This window comes from Etheostoma cragini, chromosome 10, assembly GCF_013103735.1.
Source record: "Etheostoma cragini isolate CJK2018 chromosome 10, CSU_Ecrag_1.0, whole genome shotgun sequence".
NCBI classification, from domain to species: Eukaryota; Metazoa; Chordata; class Actinopteri; order Perciformes; family Percidae; genus Etheostoma; species Etheostoma cragini.
The window spans coordinates 21597195-21613754 of NC_048416.1; the positions used below are offsets into that span (position 1 = coordinate 21597195).

Below are 16560 nucleotides of genomic sequence, written 5' to 3' on the forward strand. Positions count from 1 at the left end.
CTGAAAGCCTAATGAAGGGGCCTTGTGGAACCAAGGCTCCTATGTGGTCTTTTTATGTGTAATATGTGTAAAGTTGTGAGGAACTCGAACAACGACACAAAGCATTAGGCATGGGCTTCCTCCCCCCACCCCCATGATGGTCAAGGCATGTCCTGGGGGTATATATGTTGATGACGGAGGGAGGGAGGGGGCTCACTTTCACAGACAGGCCATTTCATTTGGGACGGAGTAGTGAAAATTTGCAGATGAAGGATCATAAATCTTGAAAGGATTACTTAACAGAGACCCTTGCCACCTGCAGGCATTTTCATCAGACATTCACAAAATTCTCACGGGTCCAATTCTGTCCACAGGGTGTGAAAGCAGCTCTTGATATTGATAAGTGTCTTATCTAGCAAAGCTATCTCCCTAGCATGCTTAACATTCTGACTAGCAAGAATAAGCTTCACATAAGTGGATACAATTGCTTCTTTCGAAGCCTTCACTTTGAAATGCCACAGCCAAAAGAAAGAATTAGCCTCATCTTGCAAGGATGTGCTGAATGTCCTGCAAGAGATGTGAAAATGAGATAGCGAGAAATAAAGCTGAATGGCCAGTGTTTCAAATGCCTCATTTGCACTACATGAGTCAGACCATGTTTGGTCTCAGTGGGAATGTCGGGCTTGACCTTAGCAAAAGAATTCATCTAGGCATTTGCAGTTGATCATAGATGATCTCTTTCACATATAGCACAATGGTCTTATTTCAATTGTCCAAGCCTCAAACTGGGAGGTTTGTAAAAATAAAATGTATGCATGTCCCGGAGGTCTAAAACCAGAAAGGGGAGGGAAAGAAAACCACAAAAACCAAACTACCCATCCAAGAATGGAAAACCCACAGCCCCTTCGTGTGCTTGTGATCATCTCAGCGTTTCAGAGTCATCAATGATGTTTGTGCCTCTGTCCGTCAATCTTTCCAAACTTTTCTGTTTGGTGAAAAAGGAGACTGTCCTCCCCAAAAAACGACACAACAATTTATTTCTTCAAGCAGCAACTATGAACGATATTTACGTTTTTTAGTGGTGGCCCCCTCTAGTGGCCATAGTATTTATCATGGGAGCAGAGAAGGCAAGATGGTGATAAGGTATTGGAGGAAATAAATACAGGACTTTTACCCAAGAGACCAGTGTTCGTGTCCCATTTGAAAATAAAAGTAAATGTTGAGTTTATGGAACCAACAAATCTTAATTACGACCAATGTTGTTTTTTGCTTCCGACGTCGCCTTCCAGGCAGCTGACCCTAACCTTAACCCTAAACATAACCATGGAAGGAGATGTTGAGGGCAAAAAAAAAACGCCCTTAATTACATTCTGTGTAATAACTGGAAAGGAAGTAACATAACAAATGTACTGATTTGAACCCAAACCACAATATTTTTCTAAACCTAACCAAGTAGTTTTTGTGCCTAACCATGACAAAACTTTGGCTATTTCACAACGTTAATGACGTGTTTATAACTCAAACATTATGTTCTTGGTTATAGATCTTTGGATGCAAAACGCTCCTGTGGGTTGTGTTTCCTGTCACCGCTAGTGGGCAATAATTTATGAAACACTCATACAGGTCATGTTAGACTGTAAGAATAAATAAATAAATTTCACGCCCATTCATGTTTGATGAGATATGTCAGTCTGGACTGTCCAAATGATTCCTTCCCATCCCGAGAGCAGCCAGCATGGCTAAAACACATAAACCCCTGAACTGAAGTTTTTCTGTTGGTAAAAATATTTAAATTCTTGCTTCTGTGCTCTCATAACTGAAGCAATTGGTTTTGCAATTCAAAAACTTTTTGTTTTGTTTTAAAGGCTGTGTTAATACTAGAGAGAGAATCTGTCAACAAAAACACTTCACAAATTGTATATTTCTCTTTAGTCCTCCGTGTTGGTGTTAGTATAGATACCGTTGTAACATTTGTGATGCTAAAGCATCCTTTTGGATCGTTCACAGCTCTATTTTTCATGTTCCATTCCACTGGCTCAGGCCGTGCTGCAAGATTTATATGACCCGATTGAGGTCTTAAACATTTCTCCTTGAAGATGAATGTATTGTTATTGGGCATCTCACAATGTTTCTGTTCGGTACTGTTGACAATTTGTACTGTTTTGATTTTTACAGGAAATCATTTCAGCAGAACTGAACCAGAGAAATCTCAAACATTGATCAAAACCAGCAGGTCACTCAGCAGCCACGTTTGTGTTCTCACACTGTATTTCTCTCTTTTGTTTATTTTTATGCAGGGTGAGCTAAAGTGCAATACCCTTACATCAGGTCGGCTCATATCACATGAAGCAGTCGTTCATCACAGTAGTTCTGGAGTTGCCCTCCAAGGTAGCAATGGTGTCCGTTGTGGTAACTGATCTGGACAGCGCTAATGTAGGTTGGAGATTGTTTCCATATGGGCCTGTTTTTAAACAGAGTCAGTTTGCTTGCTTCTAAAAACCCGATTAAATTTCAAGGTTTACCCTCTTCGAGCATGCAATGTGAAATAGTTAGTTAAATAGACAACTAGCAGTCATAACAGCACATTCCATCTTTCGCCTTGGCGGATGAATAGAAAGCAGGTTGCTGGGAAGAGAGAGAGATGACGTTAAGTATATTAGGATGAAGATTGCCTGACTGATTTTTATCACTGGTTTGAATCATTTAGAATAGATCATGGAAAAATGCAAAGCTTGTTCATTGGAGGATAGCTTTTTAAAAACAAAAAGACTTTCATAAAGAAACTGACCAGATTCAAGGAAAATGGGGACATTTAAGTTGCAGGCATAACTTGAAATGGAGTAACATCACATAGATGAGGATCGGGCTACAAACATCCTGATAAGAAATTTAAATAAAAATGTATAGAGCTGAAACAATCAAGTAGTACACTTACAGAAAATTACTTTTGGTTAATTATTAACTTAAGTATGAATAAAGAAACTAACCACTCTGGTTCTAGCTTATCCAATGTGAAGCTTTGGTCTTTGCTCTTTGCTCGTCTGTTTTATGTCAATGTTTTTAACTGTTGGTTGGACAATACAAGACACTTGAAAACATAATACTTTGCTTTGGGAGATTGTCACAGGTATGTTCAACTACAGGTATGTTCAACTATTCTCTGACATTGACCAAAACGATTCAACACTGAAAAATATGAAAGAAATAATCTGAAATTAAAAAGGAAATGCTTGTGAATGCTAAAAAGCAAAATGATAAAGCTAAACTGGATTGCTGGCATAACTGCGTAAAAAAAAGGTGAAGTGAGAATAGTTGGAAAAGTGGGAATGGTTTTAGTTAGAATGAATTTCATTGAAATGTTGTATAATACCAATAACGTTTTAAACAAATGTGGAATATTTTAAAGGACAATCCTGATGGAAAATGAACCTAGCGGTTAATAACACATGAGTACTGGGTCAACCATTCTCTGGGATAAGGTATTTCCATGGTAGCATAATGAAGGTCCCTACATGTAAACCGAAGCATTGATAACTTTGTGTACAGATAGTTTATTAAAAAAGATTTATAAAGACAGTACCATTTGGCCGGCACCATCTTGGGAAAACAGTCATGACCAGTCGAACGACGAAGACCATGTAACCAGTAACCAGTAACATGGCTCAAGCACGGCGTTCTTCGTTCGACTGCTCATGACTGTTTTTCCATGATGGCATGTAGGAACCCTAATTATATTATGCTACCGTGGAAATGTGGTGCTATTTTGAGCCTTGTTAGTGGTATAGAAATAGCTATTTGGGCCCCGGACGACTAGCGTTATAATTAGGGGTTTGTGCTAAAACTCGTCACATTCATTTAGCATGAAAACATATCGCAAAGAACGGTTCAGACTCGTTACCTATGTGTTTTAACCCCTAGGTTTGTTTTGTAACAGAATTGTCCTTTAAGTTTTATTTTTTGATGAAAAGTCATGTAACATTTTGAAAAGTCAAATGAAGGTTAAAGTATAGTTTGTTGAAAAAAAATCATGAAAAGGACATAGTATAACTGTGAAGCTGTGTGTAAAAATGGGCATCATGGCCTGTTTGAGGAAACTGAGTCGCTTCCACATTGAAAAATCTGTCATGACCCTCTTTTACCACACTTTTATTGAATCAGTTTTAGGATTTGCGCCAGCAGCCTGGTTTGGGAACCTCTCTCTGAAAAAATAAAAACTCACTCAACCAAAAAGTGAAGTGGTCTAGCAGGCTGATTGGTGACCCACAGCTCCACGTGAAAACCTTTTACACAAAACAGTTATAACTGGTTCAATTATCAATGAGTTCCCATCCATTGCACACAGAGTTTCTACTTGTTTCCTCTGGGCGTAGGTTTAGCGTCCCTAGGTGTAGAATAAAGACAAAAAAACTGTTTTGTCCTTGCAGCCATTACACTGAGGAATAAATCATAGCTATACTTTGCAAATGTGTTTATTTGGTGTTTATTTAATGTTGTTTTTAGTAATATTTAGTTCACATTAATATTTAAGTATAATCTGGACCGTTAAGAACTTTTAATTTGTAATTAAAATTTTCGCTATTTCAATTGCTTTAAGTTGAATGATGTGCCTCTTTGTTTTTATGTGTGTATGAGGACTCAACTGCAAACAAAATCTACCTCTGGGCATAAATGATTTAACTTGAACTTGAACTTGAACTAGTATAGTACGTCAAAAATAGTCATAGTATGTTGAAAAATGTCATAGTATGGTATTTTGAAAAAGTCAAAGTATAGTACAGTGAGGGAAAAAAACATTTGATCCCCTGCTGATTTTGTACATTTGCTCATAGTATAGTATGTCAAAAATAGTTTTTTTTGTAATTAATAGTATTTAACCACTATGCCACTGCGTCACCAATGGAGTATGCTGAAAAAAGCCACAAAAAAGTCACATCATAAATATCATAAAAAAATTTAAAAAAGTCATAGTATAGTATGTCAAACTAGAAAATTCCGCAAGAAATTTTACAGTGTGCCTACTACTTGGTGCACATCTTAATAACACTATCTAACTATTATTAGCAGTAGTTGTACTGATGCACAGTACATACTGTGGGTCACACCCTCACTGAGAGAGAGACAATACAATTGTTTAACAAAAGCAACAGGGAATGCATGGATGGGCTTAACAGACACCACAAATGCACACAGGTCAGGACCAGAGTACAGTTACAGAGTACAAATTGAGAATATATTTTTGCACTCCTGGAGAAAACTGTACCAACTAAAGTTATGTAATAAATAGGCCTTGGTCGGCCAAAAGGCTACAAAAACCAGGGATGGTTTAGGAAAAAGTCTCCTCCGAGAAAACAAACTCAACCCTCCACACATACCTTCCTTGATAGGAGGGAAAAAAGGCTTCCATGTTGCAAGATACACATTTTCTTTGAAGCTTGCTAGCTCAAAGTTTGTTGTAGTTTCCCAAATTAAAATCAAGTTCTGCAATTAAAACGACATTTGGCGATTTTCCATTTAATGAAAGGTCGTTGATCCAGACTAGGCATAATAAAACAGTGGTATCAGATCGGTACTCAGTATCGGCCGATAACCAAAACCCAGGTATTGGTGTTGGGGCTGCAGAAGTGGGACCGCTGCATCCCTTATTCCATATCTTACCGGCCATGATTAAAAACTCTTAAGCAGGAGCATCTTAGGTTGAGGTTTAAAAAAAAAAATTGACAAAGCTAGTCCAGCCTTTACAAGTAATACTATGTAGGTAAAACAGAATATTTCGTTAACATAACATTTTAAAAAGGCTCAACTACCCCCCCACCCCCCCCTTCATCTGGATATGACAATGACAGCAATATTCCACTTTTTGATTATTGTAGTCTTTGAAATGTATATGAAGTGTTTTGTACTTGGTTTAACAGAATAAAGGACTCTTTCTCTGCATAGCAATTAGTATCCCCCCTCACTTCCCTTTTCCTTCCCTCAAACACTTGCCCCACTTCCTGCCCTCTCAGTCCACAAATGAGTCTCTATCTAGCCCACTTCTGTCAGGGCGGACTCGTTGACCTCTCCATTTTCCCTACTTGAAACAGGCCACACTGCGTGATGTGGAGGCCCATATGTGTGCACGCCCAAGACCCCTGCAGTGAGGTAGCTGTACCAAATTCCACGTTCCAAAGTTACAGAGCTACTGCAGCGATTCTGCCATTGCTTGAGAGGATGACAGCCAAAGGTGGGGGAGCTTCAACTGGAGGATGTGTTCCGCCTCCCTGCCATGCTGGGTCCCAGGTGTGCATCCTTTCATGGACATAATATGTTCTTTTTTTACCATTTCTCTTTTGTGCATTCTGGGTGAATTAGCATATGATGCAAGTGCAGCTTCAACTGGGGACTGGAGTAAAGTAAATTGAGAAGGTTAATAGGGAAATGTCAACCAAGACGTCTGGAGGCAGTGGGAAAAAGCAGAGGATTGGGTTTAACTTTGCAAAGAGACTATTATTGTACCCATATAGCACCAATAAGACAGCACGTGATGTCATTGTGAACAGGGATTAGCGGCCAGGCATCAACAATAGAATACCTAATTTAATCAATTTATTAATTAATGATATTAGATATGTAGATGTATAAATGGCATGTTAAAAGTGTGGCGTAAACAGCTGTCTGGAGCGTAAGAGCCTTAAAAAGCATTGATTAGTTAAGACCCACACCCCCTTGAAGAAGACTATTTGGCTAAGGATTTGTATTTAATGTGCAAAGACTGAACAAATATTTTACAAGTAGTCTTCAGTAGCAAAGGCAGGAGGTGTGTAAACCTGATGAATGACTTAACAGACATTCAATTTCAAGGTTTTATGCTAGAGTAGTAAAAATGACAATGCAAGGCTCCTGTTTGCAGCTGTTATTTTTAAATCATACTTGTGTGAACTTACAAAGCCATGTTCTCCTGTGCCACTGTACTGAATGCCAACTGAAAAAAATTGGGATTAGTCATTCAATATTTTCAATCTTTGTCTAGTATGTTTTTTTAGGAATTATTGGGATTTGTGATTATAGTCGTAATATTGATTCATGTGTGCGCAGCAGCAATTTCACTCATGTGGAACTGCGGTTTGAATTACAGTTCTCAACAAAGGGCAAACAGTTACTGACAAAGCAATTTTCCACTCAAGGTCTCCATAATATTTTAAGTAGGGTTGAACTTAACCCCGTAGATCATTGTATGAAAACCAAACTATATTTCATCACTGGCTGGATTCCTCCAATATAACAAGACTATATAACAACGGAAAGTAAATAAAAAGCCTCTTCAATGCATTAATGCAAAGTTATGTAAGAAACTGAAGTGGAGAAAAACACCTGCGAACTGATTAACCTCTGCTTAAACACTTTGCCTTGTTGAAGAATTGACAGGAACAAGAAATAACAATTCTTCTTTGACTTTAGTGGACCTGAAGGTCAGACACGGTGCAATAGGAGAGTAGTTTTGTTTTGGCTCTGTGCTGTAGCACATTGGAATAAACGACTGCTGTCAGTGTTATGATTTTTGAACAGAAGTGAAAAATAAATTAAGACAAAAGTCAAAATTCTCTACCGGTTTGCTTTTTTCTTTTCTTTTTTATCCATGCTTGAATAGATTTTCAGAAGATGGCACTCACACACATTGGTAAACAAATGTTTAGAGAAAATATGAAACAGGATTTTGCGTGAACCTTCCCAGATTTAAACCCAGAGGAATTGAACAGCCTGCTCTGGGTCTGACAAAGTTCTATAATAAAGTACTGACTGCTTTAACTTAAAGCTGCATTTAACCTCAACTTTTTTGACTCTTTCTACTCATTGCTCTATTTTTTTTTTTTCTTGCAGCCCCAAACTTTACTGTTTTGAGTCTTCCTCATCACTCTCATCACGGTTGTTTCTAGCTAGGTGCAGTCAGAAATGTGCTCTTGTTGCACCAGTAACCACACCCAACGATGATGTCACGGGGTAGTGGAGGAAACCTGTACATTACTGCTTCAAGGTGAGGAATTCAACCATTGTTGAGCAGAACGATTCCAAGGGGTTACTCTTTAATAAGGTGATATATCAAAGATTACAATTGGTGGTGCTGCCCCCAACTGGCTAGAATGTTTTTTAATTAATGTAGATTTAAAAAAGCATTTACATCCACATTTAATAAACTGTCTAGAAATATCAGCCTTTTTATACATAGTCCCCAAGTGTACAAAAAAAAACTACCAATCCTTAGATATTCGCCCACAAAGCCTGAAAGTTATAGTCTTTGATTTATTCAAACCCTTCAGTGTGCTGAAGTAAAGCAAAAACAACACCAAAAACTGTCACTACCCCAATGCTGCCACACAGTGTTCTGTGGCTGATCTCTGAAACTGGACAAAGAATGAGTGGAATGCGTTGACATTTTTCACACATTTGGACAGTTCTGGTGAAATGCAGATCACGGTTTGAACTGGTCTTTATTCCTTAGGTTGCTTAGCGTGGTGGCAGGAAAGGAAATGGTTGAGAACAATAAGGGCAAGTCTTTCATCAGACATCCGTCATCTCATCTTCCATTTCATCTCCCTCTGTTTCACCTTCTGCCTCGCCTTCTTCTTCCTCTTCCTCCTCTGATGTCACGTCCAGCTCGTCCATCTGGGAGACGCACTTTGGACACGAGCAGACAAACAGGTAGTTCTCCCTGGGAAGAGAATGTTCCACAAGTCACATTTTTGCATATTTTACAGGAGCTGAAAATAATCAGAAGCCTTTTACACACTTCTGTTAAGAAATCTGCAGCAAACAAGTGTTTAATAATTGAGAAATACTTTGTTTTTTAATAATTATTTGGGCATTTTAGGCCTTTGTTTTTAAAGGACAGCTGAAGACATGAAAGGGGAGAGAGAGAGAGAGGGGGAATAACATGCAGCAAAGGGCCGCAGGTCGGAGACGAACCAACGGCTCCTGGGTCAATGAGTAAACCTCTATATAACAGGTGGGTTACCCAGGCGCCCGCAATTAATACTTTCAATTAGTGGGTGTGATGCACCAAAGTCGCCATAGTGAACTTTCCCGACTGAGTGTTGGAATCAGAGCCTGAAATTAACACCCGACCAATAATTTGTTAAATTTGCAATTGGCGGTTAACACCGTCAATCTACCTGCCATATTGGCAGGTAGCCAATGAGAATTCATTTAGTAATTGAGACGGGTAACTATCGGTAAACAGGGTACGCAGTTGCTTACGTGCCCCTTACCAATCAGGGGCCCGCATCACTGGTTAGACAATGACTGACAGCCAGGGTCCCCTATTGCATTTTCCTTACTTGGGACAATCCCATAGCCCAAGTGCGGCCACTGACCAGGTGGGAGTGCGAACAGGTCAAATTCATTTCCTTGTTTCTGATGTGAAGACGAGACGTGTGTCACTCCCATTTACCAAAAATACCTTCAGCGAAAAACCATGCGAAAAATGTCAGACCATCCTGCCAACCTGTGTACATTTTAACATCAATGTACACTGTTTGTACACGTTTTTTTCACTATAAATTCGCTGAAAGTTGTTGGCGTTTCAATCCTGTTGACTCTCTGCAGCGGGCGAGGCTACTGCTCCGTTCCCTCCATGACTGATGCACGCACAAACACATAAACACACACACAATCATACACGTTGGATGCATGAAACACTGCAGATGAGATGTACAGGATGACCTAAATTGAGGACAGCTACATTATTGTAGGTGCATTGATAAGTTAAAGTCCAAGTAGTACTTTATCAAACGGCACGTGATGACGCCGCGATGTCCACGTGTAGGCTACCATGAATAGGACAGAATGGGCTCATATAGACACAGCAATTCCTGTTTATACCTTCATGAGGCAAACAAAAAAAACTGGTTGGTAAAAAGTGACAATGGCAGGTGGTCACAAACACTTCAGGCCCTGGTTGGAATGTAATTCAAAGATGGATTGACGTCATGTTGATCAATTAGGAGCGTAAGCACAGGAGTAGCCATCAGGACCCTGGCATCTCTGCCTCATGAATCCCCATTATTGCCTGGAAAAGCTTTATAATTATCCAGATGGAATTCATAACAGTATGTTAAATTCTAGTGAATCATCCGAGGTGATGCTTACCTCAGAATTTTGTGTCTGCTATGACGGCTTCGGTCCCGTTGACAGCAGTCCAAATAACTGATGCAGATCTCCTGAGAATTAAAAAAAAACAGTTGAACTGGCTGAAGAACCAGAATAGCCTTATAATGAAAAACCCTGCGTCTTTGTGCTAATCGTTCATCATCTCTTGCTATAAAACACATTTGTATCAGAGTATTTTTACATCAACATCCCTGTCTTTTCTCTTCGTGTAAAACCGTTTCAATTGTTTGATGACTCATCCTAGGCTAAACTCGAAGCCTGGCCACTTTTTAGAGGCCCAATCTGCAAAGGATTTATTTTAAATACCTTTTCTAGCTGTCCATAGCCAGAGATGGGACATAATGTAGTAAAAATACTTAAATACTGTACTCAAGTAGATTTTTCTGATATTTTAACTTTACTATTTTTTGTGGCGACTTTTGACTTTTACGCCTTACATTTTAACTCAAAATATCGGTACTTTCTACTTCTTACTTCCTAGAAGTTGTCAACATGACAACTTCTTGTACAAAACTAAAGTTCTTCTTTTCTAGTTCTTGCACATTTAAAGTAAGTTAGCTAGTGGTTCTGTTTGCCAAATTGCACGCTTGATTCTAATAAAGCATCAAAAGACGGGAGTTATCTCCGTCCGTGTGTTAACGGACACACCTGGGGCTACGTTAGAAACCCAAATCAGCTTTAAATACAGTCCTAATCTAGTCCTCAGTAGCCTAACAAGTTTCAAATAATTTCACTGGTTATTATTTTACCGTTATTATTGTTCGCGTCATCAATACCATATTCAATCTAATAGGATGGAATACTGTATGTTGCATCTGAAGCACCACTGAGACGACTCGACAGAGTCGGTGGCATTCCGCATTTATTCACAGCAAACCTTTGCGGCTTGGCGCTAAGTTTAGAACATAGATGGACAGCGACATGATTGAAAATGAAAAAAACTGAGATCCCAGAGATTCGGCAGAAAAGCAGCAAGATATTCCTGATTATCCTCGGCTTTATGTAATAGAGATGTTTGAGTTAGTAGGCATCAAGAATGACTCCTGGCCAATATGCTGCGTAACTCTTCTTAGTTTAGTAATTCATATTTTATCCTTTATTTTCTTTCCAGAAGCCTTATTTGAGCGCACACACATACATGTAGATTACTTTAAATGTTAGGGGAGGATTAAAAAAAGAGAAACTGTATCTGTAAATTCTCACAGAATCACAACTAAATTCATATCTTGCTGCTCACTCAGAATCTCTTTAACCCGGAGTCCCATTCTCTGTCACAATAATCATACATGTGATGTTTTAGGCCTATTGGGAGACATCCATTTAAAATGTAGCCAATGGCATATAAAGAGCCTTTTTCATGTCCCCTAAAGTGTCAGCATGCACTCTAGTAACATTTGTGTTGAGCTTTGCATAAAAAATGGTTATCATTCACAAGGCTACTTTTACTTTTATAATTTAATTACATTTACAAGCCTGTACTTTGTTACTTTTACTTGAGTAAATAAGTTAAATTAGTACTTCTACTTTTACCAGAGTATTTGTACCTCTGCTTAAGTACGGGAAGTGAGTACTTTTGCCATCTCTGTCCATAGCTTAAATATTCTGTTTCACTGGGAAATATGTCACAGTACAGAAGCTGAAGACGCTCTAATTTCTGTTTCACTGCGACCTTAACAATTACAGTTTAGTCCCATAAGACATGTTACTGGTATTTTTCAAACGGCAGAAATAAGTCAGGTTTTTTGTATAGTTTTTTTCCCCTCATGCAGGAAGTCGCTGTGTCCTTCCATCTTACTACTGGTGAAATCTTAAACAAAGCGCTCCTGTCTCAGCGAGCGTTCAAAGGAGAGCTTTGCTGTGAAAGACGCACTGCTGCTCTGACATTACTGTGCCATGCAGATGCAAGGCTTCTCAATCTTTCTGACAGCTTGACAAACCAACTCCAATCCTCAAAGTCTCAGTCTTCTAATACTGTCTGACAAGGGAGCACACAAAGCTAGAGAGGGATGTTCTGTCCCGTCTATCCCTGGCCAGAAATTATCACTCCAAACCCAGACGTGTGAGCTAACCTCTCCTGGGTTGATGTCACTAAGGGCACTGAGCTGAAGCAGGAAATTGTTGTCGGGGAAGGACGCCTCTGCGTTGGGAATGCAGCTATGGTTACCTGCAAGGAGCGAGAAGATAAAAAAAAGAAAAGGGGTTATCAGATGGTCTTTTGACCAGAGTACCAGTCTCTGTGAACTGAATTAGACAGCGCTCATAACATGGAGATAATCTGCACTTACATGAGCTTTGAAGCAGAAAAAGTCCAGAGCCCTCACAGTTTAGAAAGTCTCCAGTTTCTACAGAGAAAAGAGACAAATGATGCCTTTGTGGAACTCTGAACACCGGTTACATAATCACAGTATTGGTATTGGGACAACACAGACAAAAAATAATAAACACTCACTCAACTGCAAATCTGTTCAATAACAGTCAAATAATTGACTGCAAAAAATACTGTAGGGCTGAGATTAAACTGTGACCTTTCTCAATGTCCTTGTATAGCTGGTCGATAAAAGAGTCCAATTGCTCCTTCTGCTGGGCAGGAAGCTCAAGCGCATCACAGGCATGAACCCACCGACTCAAGGAGCTGAATTGGGAAAAATAGAGCACAAAGAGAGAGAAGTATTTGAGCTGAACTAAGATCCAGAGCTGTCATAAGAACAGGACAAGAGAGGCGAGTGTCTACCTGGTACCGATGCCTTGTCCGTTGGTTCCCACAAGAGCAAACAGAGAGCGGAAACCCTCAGGGACAAACCACTGCAAAGCAATCACATCTTTACTGAACCATGCCAAAAAATCATCCATTTTATTTAACCCCTTTCAGCTGCAGCATCTTGTGCTGTCTGTTCACTTTCCCGTTGCATCAGCATAAAACATTATTCAGAATGTCACACAGAGTTCAATAACTTATCACCATATTTAAACATACATTTCTGTAACAATCTACCTGTGTGATAAATGTTTCCTGAAACACAATCAGCATGACACACAGGTAATGTCCTATGACATTTATGTTGTAAGATCAACTTAAATTTAGGGAACAAAAGCAACCCAAATTGAAATAGAGGAAATAAAAAGCTAAAATATCATCACTGACTTGCTGTTATTAGCTGCCCATAGCAACAAGGTCCAAGATTTAACATGCAGCTTCATTGTAACATGTGAATAATCTGCAACAGTTTAAATTGTTGATTAGTTAAATGTTGCTAAATTGACAAAAAAATAATGTGAAGATTCTCAAATGTGAATGTTTTTCTTTGTCTTCTATGATAGCAAACTGAAACTCTATTAGTTTGGCCCATTAGCAATGTTAGATCTTGTGATGCTGTGGTTCACTTATACATTTTAAAGACCAAACTATTAATTAATAAGTAATAGTTTGACATTTTGGGACACACTTATTTGCTTTCTGGCCAAAAGTTAGATGAGGATATCGACTCATGTCTGTGCAGTAAATGTGAAGCCACAGCTTAGCATAAAGACTGTAAAAAAGGGCAAACTGTTAGCCTAAAACAAATCTGCCACCCAGCACCTCAGTGGGTCATGTGCTTGATATTTTTTGGGGCCGGACGCAGCGACTACCTGGAGTCTTGTTATCACTGTGAGGTAATCAGGCAAACAGCAGAGAATCCAAGAAGTCGCTGTTCCCGGCCAAGAAGTAGTCCAGCACAACAACTTTTTCTACAGATTAAAAAGCGATAGAGGGCTTTCACCAACGTCACGTTCTTGGCAGTATCCCGGATGCGCGGCCATATTACACCAAGTGGCACTCCAAATGTTTTTTCTTGGTTGGCCCTATTGGTACAACCTAAAACATGGCAATATTAACCATTTTCTTTGACGACGTTCGGGATCTACTTCAGCGCCTGTGCTTTGTTTTGATGCGGAGTATCTCCAATATGGCGACTTCCGGGTCTAATGACATGTCGTGAAACCCTCTATATAACGTGTTAGTGAGCTTAAGAGGTAAGTTGTTTTTTTATAAACCTTGGACAGAGCCATGCTAGTATTTTCCCAGTTTCCAGTCTTTATGCTAAGCTAAGCTGACACACTGCTGGCTGTAGCTTCACATTTACCGCGTAGAAATGAAAAAGGTATCAATATTCTCATCCAACTTTTGGCAACAAAGTGAATATATAATCAAGAAAATATTTTTTGGATTAACTGATGATGAAAAAACTACGTGTTAGTTGTTGCGGTTACATTTGAACTATTTTTTCTTACCCGACTCAGATGCTCATCATAAAGTGCCGATTTAAAAAGGCTGTGCAACAAGACCAGCTGCCCCTATAGAAACAATGTTAGACGGATAAAAAACATACATCATAGATGGCCACAGTGGGAGTCAAATCTCAGGAGGGAGTAACATGGTCATGCTTTGCTTACTGAGCCGTACACAACTGTGATAAGCAGAAGAGCAGAAATGCCAGCCTTCATACATTTTTCACCTCAACAGTTTCATATTTCCAGGTGGAAGAACATGATGGTAACTTACTCTGAACTTCTCTCCTAGGAGCTTATGGGCGATCTCCTCTTCCTCATTACCTGTCCGGCTGCAGAAGTGTGAAAACAGCTTCTGCCAGTGTGCTTTGTCTTTGGCCTGGAAAACATAAACAATACATTTAACTTTTTTTTTGTTTTATCATTTTGTCACATTTAGTTGTTATAGTGTATTCCATTGTTGGTATGCGGTTTATCTTTGATACACATGAGTATATGTTTTAATGTATGGCTGCAACTAACAATTATTTTCATAGTCAATTAATCTGTTGATTATTTTCTGGATTAATTAATTAGTTAGTAAGTCTATAAAATGCCAAAAGATTATGACACACTTCAATCAGTGTCTTTCAAAGCCCAAGATGACATCCTCAAATGTCTCGTTTTATCCACAAGTCAAAGATATTGTGTTTACTGTCCCAGACAAGTGAAGAAACTAGAAAATATTGACATTTAAGAAACCTGTAATCAAAACTAAACAATTATAAAAATAGTTGGCTTTTTTTTTTTTAAAGTTCAAAACTAATCGGTCAATCAATGCCCCTTGTCTTTTGAAGGAAAATAAAAACTAACCTCCAAGTGGTGTCTACACCCAGACATAATGCCATTTTTAGCTTTTTACTTTGTGCTGTATTCATTCTAGCTTTCATTAACTTGGAAAATTGTCTCACTTTGATTTAATTCTAAGCATTCATTTAGAGTTATGTTTATAACCACCATAAAGTGCAATATTCATCTTTTTTTTTTGGTCTCCGTTAACTCGTGAGGGAAATATCTGTCTCTTTACCTGCTAAATGCTCCACTATGTTCACAAGCTAGTTTCTAACTGTGTCGGTCTGCTGTTTGGTGCTGAGCAGGTAGTGTGCAGTGAGTTTGTTAGTTGTCTTTTTGTAAACAGCTGCCTGCTGCAGCTGGAAACAAGGTCAATGAGAGTGAACCAAAACAGTAAAGTTATGGCTGTAAAAACCAAAACAATGAGCTGAAAGGTGCTAAAACCCTTAGGAGCTGAAGGGAACTGCAAAGTCTGTGAAAATTCTCTGTGGTTTTATCACTACAAGCAATGTCTTTTCGTATAGTGCACATCTATTGTTTATATAAAATATGTGATTAGAGCAACTGAATCAAATAAATATGTGCTGCACATTATGTTTTGTTTACAGCCTGTCGCTTTAATTTCATGAGAGCAAAGACTATTAGAAATGTTAAAAATGTCCTCTCACTAGCTTGTCACATTACAAAAATAATTCCCACATCCGGCTTTCTTATTTGGATCATCTGTATTAGTCAGGGCAAAGTTAATTTCAAGCTAGGTTTAACACCCATCCAAACATTATGGGCTGTGGGTGATAAAAATCATGTAATGTCTTTTTTTATGACAAGGTATTGTGTTTCTTATATTATTAGTTCAAACGCCAGAATGAATTTTAACCCCCCACATTATGTATACACAATGATTTAGAGCTAAAAGTAATCAGAGACTCACCTGTTTGACCACAGCCACCATTCTGGCCATGAGCATGATGCTGGAGGTCTCTGGGGGATAATGCATACTCCTGAAGAGAAGACAAATCTTTATTTTAAACAAAAAAATCAGTGCACCCAAAGGAGGGTTTACAATGAAAATACCAATAACATGCTGCCCGACCTCCATGCATCTTTCAGCTTGTTGATGGGGTGGTCCTGATCGTCCTGGGAGGAACCCAAACACAGAACTCGATGGTACTGATCCGCTGCAGCTTGTCGACACTCGCTGCTACAGTACATCACCTGCAGAGGAGGAGAAATCTTTATCAGAAAAAACTGAAAACAACCAAAATAAATTATAATTTCAAGTGACAAATATATCATATATATATATATATATATATATATATATATATATATATATATACA

The 16560-nt window shown here is 38.8% G+C and overlaps 1 protein-coding gene across 1 annotated transcript in view; it reads right to left on the reverse strand.

Annotated features, from left to right (window-relative positions):
- Positions 1-7844: 7844 nt before the first annotated feature.
- Positions 7845-16560, reverse strand: part of smyd5 (SMYD family member 5) — an 11451-nt gene continuing 2735 nt past the window's right edge. The window contains exons 4-13 of the mRNA XM_034884063.1: positions 16313-16434; positions 16151-16220; positions 14663-14767; positions 14392-14454; positions 12854-12924; positions 12648-12754; positions 12408-12464; positions 12192-12286; positions 10102-10172; positions 7845-8665 (exon numbers count right to left, since the gene is read on the reverse strand). Coding sequence (XP_034739954.1) covers positions 8515-8665; positions 10102-10172; positions 12192-12286; positions 12408-12464; positions 12648-12754; positions 12854-12924; positions 14392-14454; positions 14663-14767; positions 16151-16220; positions 16313-16434 — 912 coding nt within the window. The 3' untranslated portion in view covers positions 7845-8514. The remainder of the gene's footprint in view (positions 8666-10101; positions 10173-12191; positions 12287-12407; positions 12465-12647; positions 12755-12853; positions 12925-14391; positions 14455-14662; positions 14768-16150; positions 16221-16312; positions 16435-16560) is intronic.